We start from the raw sequence: 23,157 nt of genomic DNA, 5'->3' as shown, positions 1-23,157 counted from the left end.
AAGTACTTAAAAGTTAGGAAAGAAATGGTGGTTCAACTGCTTAATGAGGATGGCAAATTGATAACAGACGACAAAGAAAAGGCTGAAATGCTCAATTCCTACTTTGCCTCGGTCTTCTCCCAAAAGCGGGTCTATGACCCCCCTGGAAAAAGTGAAGCAGAAGTTGAGGGGGCAGGATTACAGTTTGAGATTGATAAACAAATGGTCAAAGAACACCTAATTTCCTTGAATGAGTTTAAATCTCCAGGGCCCGATGAACTGCATCCAAGAGTAATGAAGGAGCTAGCAGAAGAACTCTCAGAACCTTTGTCTATTATCTTTGCAAAATCATGGAAGACGGGTGAGGTGCCGGACGACTGGAGGAGGGCTAACGTTGTCCCTATCTTCAAAAAGGGCAAAAAGGAGGAACCTGGGAACTACAGACCAGTCAGTCTGACATCCATCCCTGGGAAAATTCTGGAGCAGATTATAAAGAAGTCAATCTGTAAACACCTTGAAATCAATGCAGTGATTACTAGAAGCCAACATGGATTAGTCAGGAACAAATCCTGTCAGACTAATTTGATCTCATTTTTTGATAGGATAACCTCCCTTGTGGACTGTGGGAATGCTGTGGATGTCATATATCTTGACTTCAGCAAAGCTTTTGACAAAGTACCACATGACATTCTGATTAACAAACTAGCTAAAGGTGGGCTAGATGGAACAACTATTAGGTGGATCCACAGCTGGCTACAGAATCGGACTCAAAGAGTACTTATCAATGGAACCTTCTCAAACTGGGGAGAGGCAACGAGTGGGGTGCCGCAGGGCTCAGTCCTGGGCCCAGTGCTCTTCAACATTTTTATTAATGATTTGGACGAGGAGGTGCAGGGAACACTGATCAAATTTGCAAATGATACAAAATTGGGTGGGATAGCTAATACCCTGGAAGACAGAAACAAACTTCAAAGTGATCTTGATAGGCTGGAGTGCTGGGCTGAAAACAACAGAATGAAATTTAATAGGGATAAATGCCAAGTTCTACATTTAGGAAATAGAAACCAAATGCACAGTTACAAGATGGGGGACACTTGGCTCAGCAATACTACAAACGAGAAAGATCTTGGAATTGTTGTAGATCACAAGCTGAATATGAGGCAACAGTGCGATATGGCTGCAAGAAAGGCAAATGCTATTTTGGGCTGCATTAATAGAAGTATAGCTTCCAAATCATGTGAGGTACTGGTTCCTCTCTATTCGGCCCTGGTTAGGCCTCATCTAGAGTATTGTGTCCAGTTCTGGGCTCCACAATTCAAGGAGGACGCAGACAAGCTGGAGCATGTCCAGAAGAGGGCAACCAGGATGATCAGAGGTCTAGAAACAAAGCCCTATGAAGAGAGACTGAAAGAACTGGGCATGTTTAGCCTGGAGAAGAGAAGATTGAGGGGAGACATGATAGCAGTCTTCAAATACTTAAAAGGTTGTCACACAGAGGAGGGCCAGGATCTCTTCTTGATCCTCCCAGAGTGCAGGACACAGAATAACGGGCTCAAGTTAAAGGAAACCAGATTCCGGCTGGACATCAGGAAAAACTTCCTAACTGTTAGAGCAGTGCGACGGTGGAATCAGTTACCTAGGGAGGTTGTGGGCTCTCCCACACTAGAGGCCTTCAAGAGGCAGCTGGACAACCATCTGTCGGGGATGCTTTAGGGTGGATTCCTGCATTGAGCAGGGGGTTGGACTCGATGGCCTTGTAGGCCCCTTCCAACTCTGCTATTCTATGATTCTATGATTCTTTTTGTACCAACCTAGATGTAAATTCATGGTTAAATGCATGGTTTATCTGCTTTGGGAGAATGAGAATTTCACTGGTACTTTCTGCCTCCTTAGGGAGGATGTGGCTTTAAGGCTGGTGATCCTTAACTCCCAATTTCCCCACTTTTTGGTGCTTGGTTGAAAAGTGTACATCCTTAACGTTGTTTTGTAAACCGTAGGTTTTTTGTTTATTGAATTTCATGGCTTTGTATAACTGATGACCAGATATCTTTTAAATCTCAGACGTACCTATTACATATGACTTGGAAGTCACATGTAATAGCCACATCAGAGATTTAAATGAATCTTAAAATACTGCTTCCAAAAACTGCATTTGCCTTGTATGCTGCAACCTTACACTGTTAGCTCACATTGAGAAATCCATCCAAAAGGTTAGCTTCTTTCCACCTGGCTATCCCAAAGCACATATCCCATATGACTTGGATGTACTGTAGCGGCAGATGTACTGTAGCTGCGGCGGCGGCTCCAGGCAAGCCCACCCACCCCACTTCACTTACCTTCTCCGGCGCCGGCGGCTCCAGGCAAGCCCACCCACCCCACTTCACTTACCTTCTCTGGCGGTTGCGGGCCCGGGCTTCAACTGAGCACCCGGGCCTGCCGCAGAAGGTAGCTCCCCCGTCCCTCCTGGGACCGCCGCCGCCCAAACTGCAGCGGCGGCCCCAGGCAAGCCTCCCCCCAACTTCACTTACCTGCTCTGGCGGCAGCAGGCCCGGGTTTAAATGGAGCCCCTGGCCCCACCGGAAGCAAGGCTGCAATTTTTGGCCTTGCTTCCGGGTGGAGCCGGGGGCTCCATTTAAACCCGGGCCTGCTGCTGCCAGAGCAGGTAAGTCGCCCCCCCCGTCCCGCTTGGGCCTGCTGCCGCCACAGAAGGTAGAGCTCCCTTCCCTCCTGGGCCCGCCGCCGCACGAACTGTGGCGGCGGCGGCCCCAGGCAAGCCCACCCACCCCCAACATCACTTACCTGCTCCGGTGGCAGCAGGCCCAGGTTTAAATTGAGCCCCTGGCCCCACCAGAAGCAAGGCCGCAATTGCAGCCTTGTTTCCTGGTTGAACCGGGGGCTCAATTTAAACACGGGCCTGCCGCCGCTGGAGCAGGTAAGTTGCCCTCCCTCCCCGTCCCGCCTGGGCCCGCTGCCGCACAAACTGTGGTGGCGGCGGCTCCAGGCAAGCCCCCCACTTACCTGATCTCTTGGGTGTGAGCGCAGGCCGCACTCTCCCTTCTTCTCCCCCCTTCCCTCTGGGGAATCTGAGGTGCATGTTCCCTTATCAGATTCCCCATAGGGAAACATAGGAATTTTAAAATATAAATTAAAAATTGATGGAATGGTCTTTTGAAAAAAGAAAGGCCATTCCATCAATGGGGAGGATAGGGCAATGCGATCCTACAACTGGATTGCATGGGGAGGCTCCCAATTTGCAGCTATTAGTGTGCAAAAAAATGGTTGCCAACCCAGAAGCATTTCTGTGCCAGTTTGGAACAGAGATGCTTCCTCCCCTTTTGTCATTTAAAGTGACATCCTGCCCTCAATATTTCATCAATCTTCTTGAAACGCGCAGGGTATGTAAAACTAGCATTTCTTTCTGGCAGTACTCCGTTTCAGAAAGATTGGTGAAATATTTTTCATTTTAGGATGCTAGAATGACCCATCCCCCAATAACTCCTTTTAACATGGTGGAATGCTCTTTTTACTGAGCATCCTTAACACAGGGAACACTGCCGTGTTCCCTGTAATTAGTCCAGGCCCTTCAATGCTCTACTGAAAACACAGCTGCAAAATGGAACAAGCAGTCTTGAGAATGTGTAACATTTTCCTTATTAGACATTTGTGTCAAAGATATTAAGAAAGGTTTCACAAAGAATAGTGCCACTGGATCTATCTTGATCATCACCCTCTTGAGATGACTGACAGCACTGAGGGCAAAAGGGGTCAAAGGCTAGAGTAAGAATGTATAATTTGCCAATGCTAGTAATACCGAACTAGCTTACAGGACCAATTCCTGTGATAATGTAGGTGACATGCATTGACCACCCTAAAGCACTATACCCGGAAGATGAACTGGAGGCATATGATGCAGGAGCCTTGCTGAAGCTAAGCAATCTAGGTTTGATCAATGCCTGGATGGGAAGAACACCTAGGAACTATGTGATACACAAAGCAATACGGTATAAGATCATAATTAAATACTCTATAAAGAAGACACGATTATCTTCCTGTGAATGTTTGTTGGAAAAGGTACGTTTTCAGTAGGTGCTGAAAAGCCAGATAGGTTGGATGATTTGTAGTGTTAAATTTGTAGCGGTGGCGAGTTTCAGAGAGTGGGCGCTACAATACTAAAGCCCTATTCCAAGCCATCATGGACTGGATCTCCAAAATCTTGAGCACCGCTAGGAGGGTATCATGGAAAAGAGGTGGGATATAAATGAAATATATACATACTGTACATTGAATTATTATTATTAAGCATACCTCCCATATTGACTTACAGGAGAGTGGGAAGAGCAATCACACTTATGTTGGATTTAGAGGATTTCTGTCCAAACAACACTTCCATAATGGAGAAAGTTGAGATATTTGCTCATTTCAGTCCACCACAAGTTGCAGTATTGCTGTACTACGTTCCTCCATAGCTATTTGAATTTTCATACAACTTCAGTGTGAATTACACTATGCAGATGAAATTACAGTTTAAACATGGCAGGTAGGATGTGTGGCCCATATGGCAACAATCAGAAGGACCTAGCATGGACATGCCTGTTTTTATTACTATTATTCATTATTTATAGCCCCATCAACATGCTTAGTCTTTTACAAAGGGGACAGGTCCCTGCCCCAAGGAGTTTACAACCAAAAATTAAACCCAAGGAAATAAAGGGCAGGAAAGCCTGCTTTGAATACTATTTTTTTTTTTGCCTTCCATTTGTCTGTTCTTGTTGAAACAATCTGCCCAGAAACGCATGCTATCTTCCATGGAGGTCTAGCCAGGGCTAACTAGAGCAGAAAACTACTAAACACGCTGTTCCTGTTAGTGAATCTTAATACAATAATGTCTTTTTGGTCACAATCCTACATGGCCCACATGCGGCAGCCTCAAACTCTTGCTTGCTGGAGCTCTTGCTTGGCTCTACACGTTAATTTTTAAGCACTCACTCATGATGCTGTCACTTCCTATTTTTCTATAGTTGTTCTTGTTTGACTGCCTTTTAAGAACACAGTAATTTTTAACCCTTTTCTCCCAAATGTCCTTAATCTGCAAGAATGAGTCAGAGCTTCTCCACTGAATGGTAAATTGTTATGAATGTTAATGCTAAATATTAAGACAATCTGGATAAGGGGCAGGCAAACGTTTTGGACTACAGCTCCCATCAGCCCCAGCCAGCATGACCAATGATTAAGGATTATGGGAGGGGCTACCTACCCCAATGTAGATGTTTAAGTCAATGCAAACAGCAGACAAAACTACTATCCTAGATATTAGATAATACTTTGACAAATAAATTATTGCTGCAAAATCCCCTCTTAACTTTCTCTGAATATTTATTAATAAAATGTTGATAGACAAAGCAGTATTATTCACTGGCGAATCACTGTTGGTGAACTTGAGTTACACAGATCTCTTAACTATACACAATTTGGAATGGCAGCTAGTTTTCAACTGCATTGCACTAATCTGTTATGTCCTGCTGGTCACTGTTTTGCATGTGTTTGAACTGCTAATCATTTTGTCATTTAGTCTCTATCTATCTGAAACAATTAAAATATTTGCATGAGTATTTCACCTTGATCGCTTTACAGAGGTAAAATGAGATGCCAATCCATTATTCTACATGAAAAGCCATGTGTAACTAGGACATTTTTTACAATCTGCACTAACAGAAATTGGTCCAACAGAAATTGCCGTATTTTGTGCCTCATATTTTGGTGGTCACCAAAATAATTTGGATCTGTCATAGCCACCATGGTTAGGAATGGTTCACACAACATGCTAAGCCATGTTTAGCTCAAAATGCTTGATCACCATGGCTTAGCATGTTGTCTGAACAGGGTCACAGACTGGCCCAAAGTCACCCAGTGAGCTTCATGGCTAAGTGGGGACTAGAACCTGAATCTCCTAGGTCCCGGTCCAACACTCTAACCATTACACTACACTGGCTCTCTCAAATAAGCCATCAATCTATCACTTTCTCTGTTAGATGGGATGAGGACGATAATGATAGGGTTGCTGTAACCATATTCATGTTTCATTCTCTGACTGTTCACTGGGATGTCGTTATTCATGATCAGAACCTTTACATTTTAATTTTTGTGAACCACTCAGAGAGCTTTGGCTATTGGGCGGTATAAAAATGTAATAAATAAATAAATAAATACATTGAGGACTACTTAAAAACCCTTCATTCAAACAGATTTCACTCTTGATATTAGAGATTCTTCATGTAAAAATAAATTCCATTTTACCAGTCAGTGGCCCTGTTCAGAAGATGCCATGGAATTAAGGCAAAAAGCGTTAATCACCATGGTTAAAGCTGTGGTTTAAGGTGTCTTCTGAACAGGGCCAGTTTGCGCAAACCGCCATTGGCATTAACCTAAAAATTTCACCATTGTTTGCATAGGATATTGAAGGGGGAAAAGTGTGTCAAGAAAGGAAATAACTCCGTTCACAGCATGGCCCCAGGCAGGTTTTCATGAGGAGGAGGAAAGTGTCTGTTATTGCAATGGATGGCTAAAGCTACTGCTGAGCAGGCTGAGCCACTTACGATTAGCGGAGCTTGAGGTCCTACATCCCAGGTTTTCCCATTCATGAACGTTCTATTGCACTGCTCAGATCAGCAGATACTTTTGATTAAATCAACACATCATTGCCTCGGAGCAGGGGGAGTTTTAATAAGCTCAAAATAACAGCAGCAGCCAGAGTTGAAGACTTGGCAAGACAGGGAAGGAACACCAGTGAGTGACTCCCTGAGAGGGTAAGCATAGGGGAGCGGGAAAAGGAGGAGGGCTTGGAAATGGGGCAAAAGCAGAACCCAACAGATTCCAAAAGCCATCTCTCATCCTGTTTTTCCAGGCTGGAGTGGGAGCAGGGACTAGTGATTGAGGCAAGTGACAAGGGGTGAAAAACAACAATATTCGCGCACACAAACCCAGGGGAAAGTCCCAGGTGCCTTGTCTTCCAGCCACTGATTGAGATATTAACTCATGACAAATACTGGCTCCTAGGAATTTGCCATTTTTGTTTTCATTCTTGGCTCAGACAGAGCTAGCACTTTCAATATTATTCCATAAACTTAACTCATTACACAGAGGACAACACATTGAAATCCAAGCCAAGGAACTAAACGAAGAAAATGTAAGAAGCTCAGACATAACACCTCTGAAGCAGCTTGCAAAATGGTGAAACAACTGTCTATAGCATAAAGGGAAGCCTATTTAGGGGGGAGCATCCTCAATGATGGGACAAAGCTGGCCAGAGATACCTAGATATCTTTAGTGTAGTTACCTCTCCCAACGATTTATACTGCCTTTCCCCAAGAACCAGACTTTTCTACACAGATAGCTGCTAAGAAAGTTACAGGCTTCTTCCTTTCGCCACTTTTCTTCAACAGATAACCAGTGAGCATAAGAAGGGAGGGAAATCACTTCCCAGAAGGAACTGCTCCCTGCAGGTTACCTACCTTTCCTCTAAAGTCCTCTCCTCTTACATCATTCTCACCATTCCTATTATCAAATTCACTCAAACGAACCTGCCTTATACTATTAGATTATATGTCCATTTTGTCTAGTGTTGTCGACTGTGACTGGTAACAGTAGTCTAAATCCTAGTTTTTCTCAACCTTCAACAGGAGATACTAAAGATTTAACCCATGTATCCAAATCATGTTTGTTTATTTATTATTACATATTTATACTGCCCAACAGTCAAGGCTCTCTGGGCAGTTCACAATTAAAACCATAATATACAGAGGTCAAAATTTAAAACTATAAAAAATTTCAAATGTCATATAAAACCAGAAAAACTTATAATCCAGGGAAAGCTTGTCTAAAAAGATGTGTTTTCAGGAGACATTTGAAAGATGTTATATTTTCCGCCTCCTGAACCGCACGAGGGAGGGTTTTCCAGAGGGTGGTTGCCGCTAAAGAGAAGGCCCGCTGTCAAGGTTCTTTGTGACAACAGTCTGTTCATCTTGGAATGATGAGCAAGACCTCCTCTGATGGTGTCGTCTGGGCGTGTATAAGGGAAGGCGGTCTGCTAGGTATCCTGGTCCCAAGTTGTTTAGGGCTTTAATTAATTAATTAATTGATTACATTTATATACTGCCCCACAGCCGAAGCTCTCTGGGCGGTTCACAAAAGCTAAAAACAGTAAACATTAGAAGTATACAAAATTTAAAAACCATCAGGGACATAAAAACAACTGTATAAAAACTATATGCTATAGGATAATAGCATAACCTTGCACATGGCTCAGTAGCTAACAGGCAGCCAGTGCAGTTCTTTTAGCACAGGTTTTATGTGGGCAGAGCTAGGTGTCCTGGTGAGCACCCTAGCTGCTGCGTTCTGCACAAGCTGCAGCTTCCGAACCACGCAATGGGTAGCCCCACATAAAGCGTGTTACAGTAGTCTAATCGTGAGGTTACCAGTTCATGGATGACCGTGGCTAGGCTATCCCTATCCAGGAAAGGGCATAGCTGGTGTACCAACTGAAGTTGATAATGGGTGCTCCAGGCCACTGAGGCCAGCTGGGTGTCTAGTTACAAAGTTGGGTCCAGGAGCACCCCCAACCTATGGACCGGCTGTTTCAAAGGGAGTGCAACCCCAGCCAGAACAGGCGAACATCCCAATTCCCGGACCACCAACCCACAAAGCCTCTGTCTTTTCGGGATTCAGCTTCAGTTTATTGGCCCTTATCCAAGCTATAACTGCATCCAGGCACTGGTTCAGAACGTGCACGGCCTCTCCCAATTCAGATGTTAGAGAGAAATAGCGCTGGATGTCATACTGGTGACACTTTGCTCCAAATCTCCTGATGACTGCTCCCAACAGCTTCATATAGATATTGAATAACATTGGAGACTAGATGGTGCCCTGTGGCATGCCACAGTTCATCTGCCATGAAGTTGAAATACAGTCATCCAATGCTATTCTCTGGATCTGACCTCGCAAGTAGGAGTCGAACTACTGTAGAACAGTGCCTCCAACATCCAACTCAAGAAGGCAGTCCAGGAGGATACCATGGTCAATGGTATCAAAAGCTGCTGAGAGATTGAGAAGAAGTAACAGGGTTATCTCTCTCCTGAAGACGGGCGACCAAGGCAGATTCCATCCCGAAACCAGACCTGAACCCAGACTGCAATGGATCCAAGTAAATCAGTTTTATCCAAGAGTGCCTGCAGTTGCCTGCACCTTGCTCAAGAACGGGGTATTTGCAAGTGGACAATAGTTAGCATAAATCTCTGGGTCAAGGGAGGTTTTTTTTCAGGAGTGGTTGTACCACTGCCTCCTTCAAGGCAGCAGGGACCACCCCATCATGCAATGATGCATTCGAATAAGCCATGACAGGCAAGGGTCGAGAGAGTATGTGGTGGGTTGAACAGATGCTAGTGTCTTGTCCATATCCTCAGGCTCCAAAACCTGAAATTGATCCCACAAAACAGGATAAGACGATGCAATGGACACCTCAACAGACACTAAATCAATAGCAACGTTCAAGTCAGTATGAAGGTAAGTGATTTTATCCTTGAAGTGTCTTGCAAACTGATCACAGCGAGCCCTCAAGGGTTCTAGTATTGGATTGAGTGGGTTAGATGCAAGTAATCCTTGAACCACCTGTAAAAGCTTGGCTGGACGAGTTTGAGGGTGCAATGGAGGCAGCAAAGTAAGCCTTCTTTGCTGCCTTCACCACCACGCAGTAAGCATGATTATACGCTCTTACACGTGTTTGGTCACCTTCAAGACAAATCTTATGCCACTTACGCTCCTGCCTTCTTCTGACCTGTTTCATTGCCCAGAGCTACCCAGTCAACCAGGGAGCCTTCCAAGCTTCACAATATGTTAGATGGCACTCAGGAGTGATTATATCGATGGCCCTTTGCACCTCGCCATTCCATAGTGCAACAAGGGCCTCGACAGAATCACCGGCGCTGGCTACTGAGCCCCCCCGCCCCCCCGCAAGCATTCAAGAATCGCTCAAATTCCGTAAGTCTCTGGGCACAGACCATCTTAATGGCTCCCCCACCTCTGCAGGGAGAGAATGGCACTGTGAGACCAAATTTCACCAGGAAGTGGTCTGACCATGACAACGGAGAAATTTCCATCCTTCCAATATCCAAACCATATGCTCTACCGCTGAGACTGCGCAAGTCTACATCGCAGAATGAGGCAGGTATTCTGTGATAGAATGGACTGGACAATTTCAGAAAACAGGTGGGGACACATCTTTTGAATGCTCCATGTAAAATATTTCCTGGAAACAGAAAACTAGCAGATCAGGAAGAAAGGTTCTAGCCAACCTTATGCCTGCTTTACTGGTTATGATTTTCAGGGAATTTCCAACATGGCAGCATGGGGTGTATGGGGAGCATTAGAAAATGTGATCTCCTACCTGCAGTCTGAAATTATGTAGCTCATTCTACCACCTCAATGTTCTGCATAAATAGTTCAGGCCAAAGCTATGGCTTTCCTCATGCTGATCCTATCTAACCTACAATGGCTCATTTGCCAAATTTCTGGACTGGGGGTGTTTTTTCAGTGTGTCCAACCCTTAAAAAGCATCCGTATCTGGACCATGTTGGTTCCCTATACATCACTACCACAAATCTGGGAAAGCATTTTGCAAGCAAGTAGGTCGTTCATAAGGCCCTGCCTATTATTATTATTATTATTATTATTATTATTATTATTTATTTATTTATTTATTTATTTATTTATTTATATAGCACCATCAATGTACATGGTGCTGTGATTTTGCCATGGGTTCTCCTTTGCCATAGGGTGCCTTCTTTTACAAAAGCTGTTTCTCATGCTCCCATAGTAGTACTAACAGCAACGTAGTAGAGCAGGAAAACCCAATGCATGCTCAGGAGAGATGGTGTAACTTCTTTAGCCCAAATCCTCAATCTGTTTATGCAGAAGTAAGACCCATTGTGTTCAATAGGGTTTATGCCAAGTAACTGTGCACAGGATTGAAATCCTGGTATTACTGGCCATAGTTTCAGAACAGACAAAAATCTGTCCTTCATACAGCACTCACTTATGGCTGAAGTGGGAAACATGAGGCCCTCCAGCTGGACTTCAACTCCCATCATCTCTGACCACTGGTCATACTGGCTGGGGGTATTGGGAGTAGGAGTCCAACAACGTCTGGTGGGCCACAAGTCCCCCACCCCAGCTGAAGGAAATTAATTGCTCCAAGCTGGTATAGGAAAATGGAACTTAACTTCTCCCTCTCAGTTTTCATGCTGGTTTTTTTTTATTCTGCTCTTGTAGATTTTAATAATTTCAATCGGGGTGGTGGGTTTTTTTTTTTTTTGTATTATGATATTATTTGCAAATGCTTTGAAGTGTTTTTTTTTTTTAAAGAACAGTGGTTTTTCGTTTCTAAAAAAACCCCTCCATATTGCCATTACTATATGTTGATGACAGTCATCAGGAGACCGCATTCCCCTTCTTGCTCTGCTAGTGAGCTTCCCTATGGCATCAACAACTTCTGTCCAACTATATCCACAACAAATTTAATTTACTCACTCCCTGCTATTTTCCAGAACAGGCTTCCCCAACCTGGTGCCCTCCAGATGTGTTGGACTACAGTTCCCAGCCTGTCCCAGCCAACCATGCTGGCTGGGGCAGGCTGGGAGTTGTAGAACAACACAATTAGAGGGCATCAGTTTGGGGAATGCTTGCTCTACAGACTGCATATCACAGGACTATACACTCATCCTTTTTGCTCTGCAGCTGCAAGACACACATATTGTCACTTACTATTTTCAGTCCAATGAGCTCAGTCAACCCTTCTCTAAGTAAGTAAAATCACACTCTTTTAATAGAGAATAATTACTTCCTATGATCAGGATTGCCTTGTGTGTGGGGGAACAACTGGTACAAAGCAACCCTCCCTATCTCAGCCTCTGCCATATTGCACACTGGAGCCCCACACATGGGTCCTTGCAGGAGGCAGTGGCAAAGCCTCCATCATCACACCTACTCTGAGCCCCGTAAAACCTCTGGTCAGCACTGCCCATGGTTCCACATTCCCAGTCTACCTTTATATATATATTTTAATCCTCTAATTTTCAGTACAAGAATTTAATACTTATTGCTTACATGGGGTTGGATCAAGATTTAGGCGCATGCATCCTGGCTGGCAGAAGAGGGCTTCTGTAGCCTTTCCTTCCCATGGCAGCCCCACCAGCCCCCCAAAAACGCTACACAGAGACTTGAGGGTGCTTACTTAATGGGGTGAGCGGTGGTATGTGTGTGTGGATTATCAAAAATTAGATAGAAGCACCTCCTGAGAGCGGAGCCCATCTATTCATAGAATGCCAAGCCTCGGTCCAACCCAATATGTTTTTCCTAAGTGTTCAAAGTGTTTCACATTCATTATTTTTGTAATTCTTCCAGTAGGGCTACTGAAGTAGGCTAGTATTATAATTTTTAAATTTACATCCCACTTCTCCTGCAAGGAGTTCAAGGCAGCACACATGGTTCCTTCCCTTCGTCCCACTAGTTTTATTCTCACAATAAGGTAGGTTAGGCTAAGAGAGACTGATTGACCCAAAGTCACCCAGTGTGCTTCATGACTGAGAGGCGACATGAACCCTCCCAGTATTACAGGGCTTCCAGACCAGGCTTTTATTGTGCAATTGTCCTGCCTCCTTCACGGAATTTTACAAGAGGTGCAGACTATGCCATCTTCAACTTGAAACCCTCTTGTTTTCCCATTGCTTTTTCCAGCTTTTTATCTTTCCACAAAAATCTGTTGAGAAAAAGACGGAAAAGCTGCACCATGTCTTTTGATTGGTAGCACTAAGAGCTGTCTGTTCAGAAGCACCCTTAGTCCAAGTAACTCTGTCTAGCCACTACAGAAGACAGGACCGGCCTTAGGATAAATAGCAGCCTTAGCAAGGATTGCCTTTAGTACCAGCCACCCCTCATGGTCAGCTTTGGAAGGCTACCGAGAAGGTTTATGGGGCCTGGTGCAGGTGTGATGTTGGCATCCCCCTCAGCTTGCCACTCCTAAGGCCAGCCCTGACACCAGAGGTGCAAAACCTCTTTCAGGCTGAGAGATAAATTTCATTTCAGAGAAACACTCGGGAGCTGCATTTGCACAGGTGTGTGTGTGGGGGGGAGAGGGAGCTAAAGGCAAAAGGAACGGGGTCATCACATTTTCACATAATGCTCTTACTCCCTGGTTGGGTGAATAGCGGGGCTAGGAGAAGGGGACACGGCCTCTGGGAAACCCATAGGGCTGGATTGGGGCTCCTGGAAGGCCAGATTTGGCCCCTGGGCCTGAGGTTCTCCACCCGTGAAATACATCACTGTGGCTCTTATATCACCATATACAAATGGGTGTGTGTGTGTATGTGCAGAGGACCCGAGGGTATGACAGACCGTCTCCTCATAAATTATGGCTGAGGAGAGATTGGTCTTCGGGCTTCAGTCTCATTGTGTATTTGTCTTAACCAGTGTGCTACAGCAACTCACACAATGTACAAGAGCGTGGTCATCCATTTAGTACCAGGGATGGGCAACTTGTGGCCCTCCAGATGTTGTTGGACTGCAACCCCCATCAACCCTCCCCTTTGGCTATGCTGGTTAGGGCTGAGGAGAGTCAGCAGTCCAACATTTGGAGGGCCACAAGTTGTCCACCCCTCTTCTCAGTGCTAACCAGTATCCCACAGTGATTTCGTAGAGATTTCCACAGCTGCTTCACTCCGGTCCTTCACCCATATCTACCCCCATCCAGGCCTAACCATCGTAGGACTCGCTCCGATGCCGCAGCACCGTCCTACCCACGCTCATCCCCTCCGCGCCCCCCCCCCCCCCGCGTCCCGGAGCCCAGCGCCTCCTGGTTGTCCAGGCGACGCCCCGCCCTGCCCCGCTCTTCTCACCTGCTGGGCCACGCTCATCGTCTCTGGCTGCTTCTCGGACATCTCCTTCCTGCACGTTGCTCAGGGCTGAGCTCCTGCGCACCGTTTTCCTCTTTCGCCTTCCTCCTGTTCAGGCGCGGGACAGCCACGTAGGCACCCGCTGGGCTGACAGAGGCGCGCGACTCGAGCAGCCGCCGCAGCCATCTTTGTCAGGGGTACTCCGGCCCTTTGCCCCACCCGTCTCTCACGCGCGCACCGGCCGCCATGTTGGAAAGGGGCAAATCAGTCGGGTCAGACTCGGGGAGAAACGTGGCTTAGGGCGCCGCGTCTTGTTCCGGGTTTCTGGCTGTACAGCAGCGTCAGAGTCAAGAGTGTGGATTGACGGGTTGGGGGGGCATTATGCAATCTTAGATATATGCCAGGTCTTTCTGGCTTTAAATGGGCTGAATGATAAATTCACTGCAAACGAAACGGGTCGGGTAGAGGGCGTGTATTCATATCGTTGTTGTTGTTGATGATGCTGTTGTTGTTATCATCATCATCTGGTGATTCTTCCTCTGTCACCATTGCCCACATCTCAGTTCCTCTGTCATCATTGCCCACATCTCTCTTAAAACAAGGAAGCTTTTGAAAATATTTTTGCCAGATACCTATTACAAATAACTGTAATGTGAATTATGGGTATTGGCTCTCTTTTAAAATACAGGATACCTCAGATGCATATTTTATCTCCGTATTCTATAAGGCCTATGGTCTATAAGGGTGCAGTCCTATGCATGTTTGGACAGAAAAAAATGCCCACGTTCCCAGTATGGCCCAGGCAGCATGCTGGGAGTTGTAGACCTTTTTTCTGTATAAACATGCATAGGATTGTGAGATATGATTGGAAGGATATGAATAAAAAAACATCAGAATGCGGTTTTAATATAGCACTTTTTTTGTTTGGAGGGAATCCTAGGGGAGAGATTGTGATTAATATTGGGAAGGGCAGTAATTGAGATTTGTGTTTAGGAGGTGCATTTGAATGATTAGAGTCTGTGTTTAATCATGCTCTAGATGTGGTGTTTTCCACCATGAGACACTGAGTCTGGGATTTTTTAAGTGCTTCTGTCAGAAAGGGAAGATGCAAAATATTTTAGAGGCTATAAAAACATGAAAATCCACATTGCGAAAGTGTTTTTTATTTTATTTGGGGGTGGTGCTTTTGTGGTCTCTAGATGTGCTGGATTTGTGATGTTTGCAATGCAGTTAGGGGATGTGTGAGCTGTGCTTAGACTGGTTTTGGGGGTCTTGCGTTTACAAATCATGAGCATCAGTGCCCCAGGGATCTAGGATTTTGTGTCATGGCAGCACCATGAGGCACTAGAGCTATTATTTTTATCATGCAGTTGAAGAACAGAGGCATGCAAGACATGGATGACTTCATGTAGCATTCAATTATTAATAGGAGCAGCGTGGATACAACTTTTATCAAGGCCCCTAACTGGACATGCTGCAGTGTTGTCAGTACCATTAAGATCTATGACAATAGTTGTAGCAAGGTCAATGGAGTGGAGGGGGTGGGAAAGCTGAAGAGTACAAATCCTAAATATCTAAAAGCACAAGTCAGTACTTAGAAGTTACAAGATTGCATTAAAATTCTGGGTGTTTTTTTTTTAAAGGAGTGTTTCATGTTTTTTTGTTCTAAACCTTTAGTATACACTTCACTCACCTTTCCCCCTAGTGCAACACAGAGTTTTAAGTAGAATATTTATTAAAGGAAAGCCAAACTCCCCAATGTCTTATAGCAGATTTCTTATCATTTCAGGCACCTAGAAACTCTTAAAATTATGAATCTTATAATTAAACTAGACAAGTAAGCACCTCTGGGTAAGCCTGTGAAATCCATCCAAAACAACACAAGCTGCCACTGAAATACAACCATCTTGAGTTCTTGAGTGGAACATAATCATCTGTTATAACAGCAGCAACCTGAAATGAAAATGAAGGCAACAATACTGCTTAGGACAGTAGAGAAAAGGAAAAGATGTTTAGGCAAAGTGAATTGATAACAACCTTAAAATTAACTTGAAGGGCTACCAAAATGTGACTCTTATTATCTCTTAAAACATTGATGAGCAAATCACTCTGAGGCCCTTTTACATATTTATTAAATCAAAGGCACTGCGCTGCTGTATCACCACTGACCCAGAGATTATTTTTTCTGTGTGGCTCTGAAGACATAACTTCTTCTTGTTGTTTGTGTGGCTCTGTGGATTACACTCCTGCACTCATGATCTTAAAGTTACTTGATCCAGTTCACCTTTTCTGTACAATGGGGTTGCTGTTGGAACAGGAGAATGTGGATCCAAAGGAGTTCTTTTGTCTGATTGTGGATTACACCCACACACTGCACTCGTGAACTTAAATTGGTATGGGTTACTGGTTGCTGGGAATTCAAACGTGCTCCACCTATGCTGATCCTGGCCTATATTCCGCCATCCCAGTGGGCACCAGCCGCCATTAGTTATGAGTATGCAAAGCACTACATACATTATTTTATTTATTTACTTAAAACATTTCTTAAAAGGTTGTTGTAAGGCAGCGGTGGGGATGTTTTGGGGGCGGAGTTCTGCACTGGCTCTGGGCAAGCATGTCAAGGGTCAGTTGCCTGCCAACAGTGGGTGCCCCCACTGCTGGCATCCCCTGCTAATGTGCTTGTCCACACACAGGCACAACATTCCTATACAATGTAAGGGTTACCAGAATCAGGTTTGTGAAGTTCTTTAAATAAGCTATATAAATGTTAGATATTACAGTATTCATCTTGCCTTATTCATACTATATACCTTGCATCATATTTTTTCTTCCATGAACGTTTGCAAAATCTCCCCCCCCCCCCAGCAAACATTACAACGCTAATTCACCGGATTAAAAACCTATCTGAACCAGGATCATCACTTGCCACATGATGTACCTATGAGGAAAATGCTACTTTGAAATGACTGCATCTGAAAGCAGCCTGTGATCCTACGCGTGCATCTTTGGGAGTAACTCTCATTGCACTGAACAGGACATCTGGGAACATTATAAGACTGGACTGTAGGGAACTGTGTTTAGAACAGATGTAGGGCTTCCCATTTGTAACTTGCTTTCTAGTTAATAAATAATGGAATCGGGAGCATTTTCTCAACATAGCAAAAGCTAGGCTAAAACAAAATAAATAATCAGGGGAACTCAGCAGGTTCAAAGCTAAAACCAAACTACGGCTCCCAACCGAGTTTTTGAAGCACAGTATGCAAAGAAAGAGAAGCCATAAAACGAGAGGCAGGTTTGTTTCAGACACTGTGCTTGTTTGCTTAGTGAGTGTAAATGCAATTTTAAAATGCATAGAGGTCTCAATGCAACACATCTGTCTTGGTCCTCAATAGGATGAAATATCCATCAATCCTGCAGAAATTTCTGTCTTAGAAAAGCACGTATTGATTCAAGGGTGATGGAGAACTCTCGTACAGTCTCCTGTAAAAATACATGTGGGACTTTTTAGTGTCCTGTCCTCTGATGGGATGGGACTGAGAAGAGCAGGAGTTACTTGTACTCCTTTTTTATATACAGTTGTTTATACAATTATAAAAGAAACAGCTTAGTACACCTGCACAAATTATTAATGGTTTAATTTTGTTGTTTCTGTCATTGCCTCTTTAAGAGTCATCAAACTTCATGTTCATCTAGGCTTAATTTACGCCAAGCAGAATATTGCACTATAAAAGTGGTGTATAAAAGGCAGGAGCCACACCAAGCAGGATATAGTGGTATGAAAGAGGTATATGGTATGTTTCAATGAGCACCAAAAGTTGTCAATGCACTTCAATACCGCTATAAAGCAGTAGCGTGGCTCCTATCTTTTATTTACCACTTTCATACCACTTTCAAAGTGCTATATCCTGCTTGGTATAGATCAGCCCTTAGTCTGATATTTCCCAGGTCTGCCCTAAAGTGAAACTTTTGCTCTCTGCCTGGGGATAATGTAGCTACTGTGTTAGAAATGTATTTTTCAGTCTTATTCAAATTTCTGTGCATCCAGTAATAAATAAGGATGCTGGAAGTTTTGAGATTGGGGTAGTGGTGGTGCTGGGGAATACCTGTCACTTTCTGTCTTGATTCTTGAATAATAGCTTGCAATTTTGTGGCAGGCAAAGGCCTCAAATCCTGTATTTAAAAATGTATAGATATACGACATGAAAAATGGGTAAATATCCTCTGTGCCTTGGCAATAAGTTCCCAACGGCTGGAGTTTTAACACAGGTAATGGGAGCTGTATAAATAGATCTGTATAAGAAGAGATGAGGAAAGAAGGCAGTGAAGGAGGCATTTTTATTATCCTTGGTACCTATTTGAGAAAGAAAATATTCTGCTTGATCTTTGGCCTTATGAAACCAAGGTACAGGAAACAAAAACCATCCAGATGATCCATGGGTGTAACAAACAACAAACATGGTATTCCAGGATTACTTCCACACTAGCCTTTTTCTTCAGAATTGAAGTAATCTGTGAACTCACTTATTATGGAGAATCAGGAGAAGCTGTGGTTTCTGTGTTGTCCCCACCAGCACCAGCACTCAGGCCTGTTTTGTGAAAAATGTTCTGACATCAGGCAGAAGGACAGTGCCAACCTGTCCAGGCAAACCACTGTAGATGCACCTCTTGGAAGGATGGGTCTGTAAGACAGTTTGTGATGCGGCTGCTAACGTCCTGCCTTTCCTTTCCCTGCGTTTCTTGGTTCCACGGCTTTTGATGTCCTCCTATGTGGAACCTTCCCCTTTTTAAATAGATAATAATCTCATTATTGCAATAAAATACAGGAGTCCCAATATAAGATTCCTTTTTAAAAGATTCAATAAAGTGCAATTACAGTAATAAAATTTTAAAGAAACGAATGAGCATGAAATGAATGAGTTATGGATAAAATTGCACTATATTACACGCTTTGTGGCAGCACCACTTTAATGCTGATTCCAGCGGATTGTGGAAATGTTATACCTCCACAGTGCTAAAGGCCTCTAGTGTTGGATTAACCCTAGTCTTTATTTTAAAAACAATAATGTATGAAAGAATATACACAAGCGTTAGGACATCATCTGGGTATGAGACAAGATTCTTAAAAAAAACTCTGGGATGCTAAAGATGTCTAACTTGTTCCTCTTAGGAGGCAGGGACAAGTTGCCTTTAAAGGTCCATTGCTATGACTCTGTCATGGGAGAACTAATAGCTTGATCCTGCACATTGGCTCCTAAAACTAAGACTGGTTTTGGCAGAAACAGCAGCAGCTGTTAATGAAATCAGGGAATGAGTGCTAATCGACCAGCAGGATTGTAGCCAAAATGGGAGCATCAAGAAACAAGAGGGAGGCATGCTCAAGGGAACCCAGAGACTAGCAGAATTATAAACAGTCTTAAAAAAAGACCTACTAAGGGATCAAAACCGGACTGAGCATGCTCAGTAAACATGGAATGTTGAAAAAGAAAATCAGAAAATGGGAAAGGGAATAGAATGCTCCCCTTGAATCCCTTATAGCTTCTAATATCCTGCAGGAGGGCAAGAGCATTCCTGCTGTAGGGTGAGGATACATTGTAATATTGCATTGCAGGTTCTGCTTGTACTGTCTATCGTAGCTTCCCCCCAAGCAGGTGGTCCTTCAGATGTTTGGATGATCGGAATTGCAGTCCAACACATTTGGAGGGGATCAACTTGGGAAAGGCTGGACTACGGTATCTAGACTAAGAATATACTGAAGTCTTCTGCCATTTGTTGGCAGGAGAGTGTGAATCTATGCCACCTAGATGACAGGGAAGTAGATTACTTCCATCACTAGAGGTGGATGTTGTAATCAGTGTAGTGGTTAGAGTGTTGGACTATGATGGGGGAGACCCATGTTCAAATCTCTTCAGGCATGAAGCTTATTTATTACCTTGGGCCTGCCTCAGAGCAACCTACCTTACAGGATTGTTGTGAGGCTAAAAAAGGGGAAGGGGTCATGTACACCACCTTGAAACTCCCTAAGGAAAGGTGGGATACAATTGTGCTAATACATAATCTTTCAATGGTATAGTCAACATATAGCTATTTTGTGTTCATGTGCTCTTTTTCTCTTCTGTTTACCTCCTGTAATCACCTACAGCCAGCTAGCCCTGCCCATTGAAATCCAAGAAAGAGTCTGTTCACTGATTATTAAACCATGAGTGGTATGAACTCAAGTCACATCCCCAATATAGCTAGCCTAGGGCTATGCACATTCAATGTATCCACAAGTCTGGGAATGGCAGAAAATGCTATCTGAAACCTGCAGGCTGGATGGCCCCTTCTGTTGATGTCCCCCCCTCATCCCGCTTCCACACCTCTGGTGAGATAAATATACAGAAATCCATGAACTCCGCCTCTGGTTTGTCTCTGTGTCACCTTCCATGCTTCCACCTTGACAGCTATGCACAGATTTCAGGAACAGCTTGAGATTACAGAATTAATTAGAATTAAATTAATCAGTACACCCACCACAAGGCTGCCTGGTTCCACAAAGTGAGCAATTCTCTTAAGACGTGTTTCCACAGCCAGGGCTGATGCTCATCATGCTTGTCAACACACACTTCTCATTTTGATGAGGTTTTGTCTGTTGCATGTTTGGAATCTATGGTGAGGTCTGAAATTCAACATCTTCTAAAAGGTGTGTAGCAGGGATACTTTTCTATATATTGGGGGTGGGGGGGAGACCATGTTAATAGGAAGGGGACAATTTAAGAAATTAGGAAGGAAATGCCTATGATGAATATAATGCTGTCTCTGAGACTTAAGCCTGTCTGTGGAAATTGGATATTCATTTCAGATCCATTTCGTAGGGAAAAGACGTCTGGAACCTTCACAACAATGGAATAACAACTTCATGTCCAGGAAGAACCTTCATCTCCAGTGTGTTACCTCTAAATGTTCTTAATGAGAGAGGAAAAATGGAAAGAATGCCATTGCTAAAATGATATGAACATCACATCCTGTTCAATGTGACCTTTTGATGCAAATTTAAATAAAGTTCTTAGGCAGCAATGTTAGGTAGAATTATTTGGGATAAATGCGTCTTAGATTGGGCTGCTTGACTCACTTCAGAATTAAAAATGGTGGCGGTGGGAATAATTTTAAATTTATTTATGACATGTACAGCAGCGGGTCTAAAAACTCTAAGCTTCTCTAAGCAATTCACAATAAAACATATAATCAGATAAAAAGAAATGTCTAATGAGGAAGGCAATGGCTGAAAGACCAAATGTGAGATTTCTATCCAGACTCCAGGCCAATCGTGGGGAAGGACTGTAGAGTGCTAGAAAAAAAGTCCTGGATTCAACATCTGGCATCTCCAGGCAAGTCTGGGAAAGACTCTGGTTTGAATTGCTAGAGAGCGGCTGCCAGTCACTAGAGACAATATTGAGCTAAATGGACTGATGGTCTGAACTTGGTATAAGGCAGTTTCCTCTGCTCCTACGATTTATACCACCTCTTGAAAGTAGGAATGCCACTGAAACCTGAAATTTGTCGGTTCGTAGGTAAAATCTATTAAGGTCATAATTCCCTGGAATTGTAATGAGCTTTTATTATTTTCACAATTCAAACCAAGTTTTGAAATCCATTCCTCCTCCTGTCTGGGTTTTCATCCCCCACTCCTTGCTGCCTTACAACAATCAGCATTCCATGCCCCCTGAACCTATTCAGTCCTTGTTGGACTGTTTCGCGTCCTGTCCTTTTAGGTGTTTCCCCTTTAAAGTTGTTTTGTGTTTTTGTCAATAGACAGCGTGCTTCCCCCAAGCCTGATGACTCCTTCTAATGCATGTATGATACTATTTTGGCTACACTTGCAGAGTTCGCTATTAATACATAGAATGCTGATAGGGTAAGCACAGGTCCTCAGAGTTTCACTATCCTGAAGGCCAGACAAAAACAGGCCTGTCTCAGGCCTAATCTACACCAAACAGGATATTGCACTATGAATGCTGTATGAAAGTGGTATATAAAAGGCTGGAGCCACACTACTGCTTTATAGCAGTATTGAAGTGCACTGACTACTGTTGGGGCCCATTGACACATACCATATACCACTTTCATACCACTATATCCTGCTTGGTGTGGCTCCTGCCTTTTATATACCACTTTCATACTGCTTTCATAGTGCAATATCTTGCTTGGTGTAGAACAGTTCAGTGCACCCACTCCACTGTACCAAACTTTTGTTCACCTTATGTAAAGTGTCAGTATGACTGGTTTCTTCTTTTCCCGTACAATCCGCCCCGCACACTCAGGTCCTCTGGGAAAAATCTACTTCAGCTAGCAAAAACTAGATTAACAACTGTTACCCAGAGGACCTTCTCTTCTGCTGCTCCCAGACTGTGGAATGGCCTGCCGGAGGAGACTCGTCAACTTAACAGTCTACTAGCATTCAAGAATGCTATAAAGACTGAACTCTGTGGGCAGGCCTATCCAGTGGAATTTTAAGATGTTTTTAGAATGTTTTTAAGGATGTTTTTAACAATGTATATTATGTTTTAATTCAGTTTTATGTATTTTATTGTTTATTGTTGTTCCCCACCTCGATCAAAATGGAGAGGCGGGTAAGAAATAAATTTATTATTATTATTAATTATTATTATTATTATTATTATTTATTCATATCAGCTCCTCTTATACATAAGCAGCAGATGAAATGTTAAAACTGTTCCTGGACTGTACCATTTTAGACCGCAGGCAACATATTGCATGAATGAATGCCTATTAATATTATTCATAGAAAAACATCTCGGAGAGAAATGTTATAGCCTAGTCTTATCTCTGATATAGTAGATATTTTTTTCCAACCAGGAAACATTACACCATGTGGTGCTGCACCTGCAGTTGGAAGTGATACAGTCCAGGAATGATTTTACCATCTCATCTGCTGAGTGAACTAAGCATTAGTGTGGTGTCATAAGGAGAGTACAGATAAATGGAAAACAAAGAAGGGCATAGCTCCTGCACATCAACCCCTCAGCAAATGCAAAGCAACATTTTTCTGCAGTCCAAGGTAGTAGTGTATCTTCTAAATAGGGGCGAGTGATTACATCCTTCCAGGTCTTTGCTGAGCTCTGTGGGAACGCCTGGCTCCAGTGCTTCCAGCTGCCTCTGATCAAGAAGTTAGTAGGGAGCCTGAAAATAGCATATTTCTCCTGATATCATTTCTCCAGCTCAGGATGACTGCAACCAGAATGAT

At 43.6% G+C, this 23,157-nt stretch overlaps 1 protein-coding gene across 2 annotated transcripts in view; it reads right to left on the bottom strand.

Moving 5' to 3' along the window:
• The window catches only part of CCDC167 (coiled-coil domain containing 167), a 31,817-nt gene extending 17,705 nt beyond the window's left edge, over nucleotides 1-14,112 (bottom strand). For both annotated transcript variants that reach the window (XR_010025369.1, XM_063124193.1), the window contains exon 1: nucleotides 13,920-14,112. Coding sequence is in view for 1 of the 2 variants with exons in the window: in XM_063124193.1 (XP_062980263.1) it covers nucleotides 13,920-13,961 (42 nt within the window). In the remaining variant the exon portion in view is untranslated. The remainder of the gene's footprint in view (nucleotides 1-13,919) is intronic.
• Nucleotides 14,113-23,157: the final 9,045 nt, after the last annotated feature.

This window comes from Elgaria multicarinata, chromosome 4 (genome assembly GCF_023053635.1).
Source record: "Elgaria multicarinata webbii isolate HBS135686 ecotype San Diego chromosome 4, rElgMul1.1.pri, whole genome shotgun sequence".
Lineage (NCBI taxonomy): Eukaryota > Metazoa > Chordata > Lepidosauria > Squamata > Anguidae > Elgaria > Elgaria multicarinata.
Note: the sequence above shows the minus strand (reverse complement) of the source record. Positions and strands in the feature narration are given on the sequence as shown.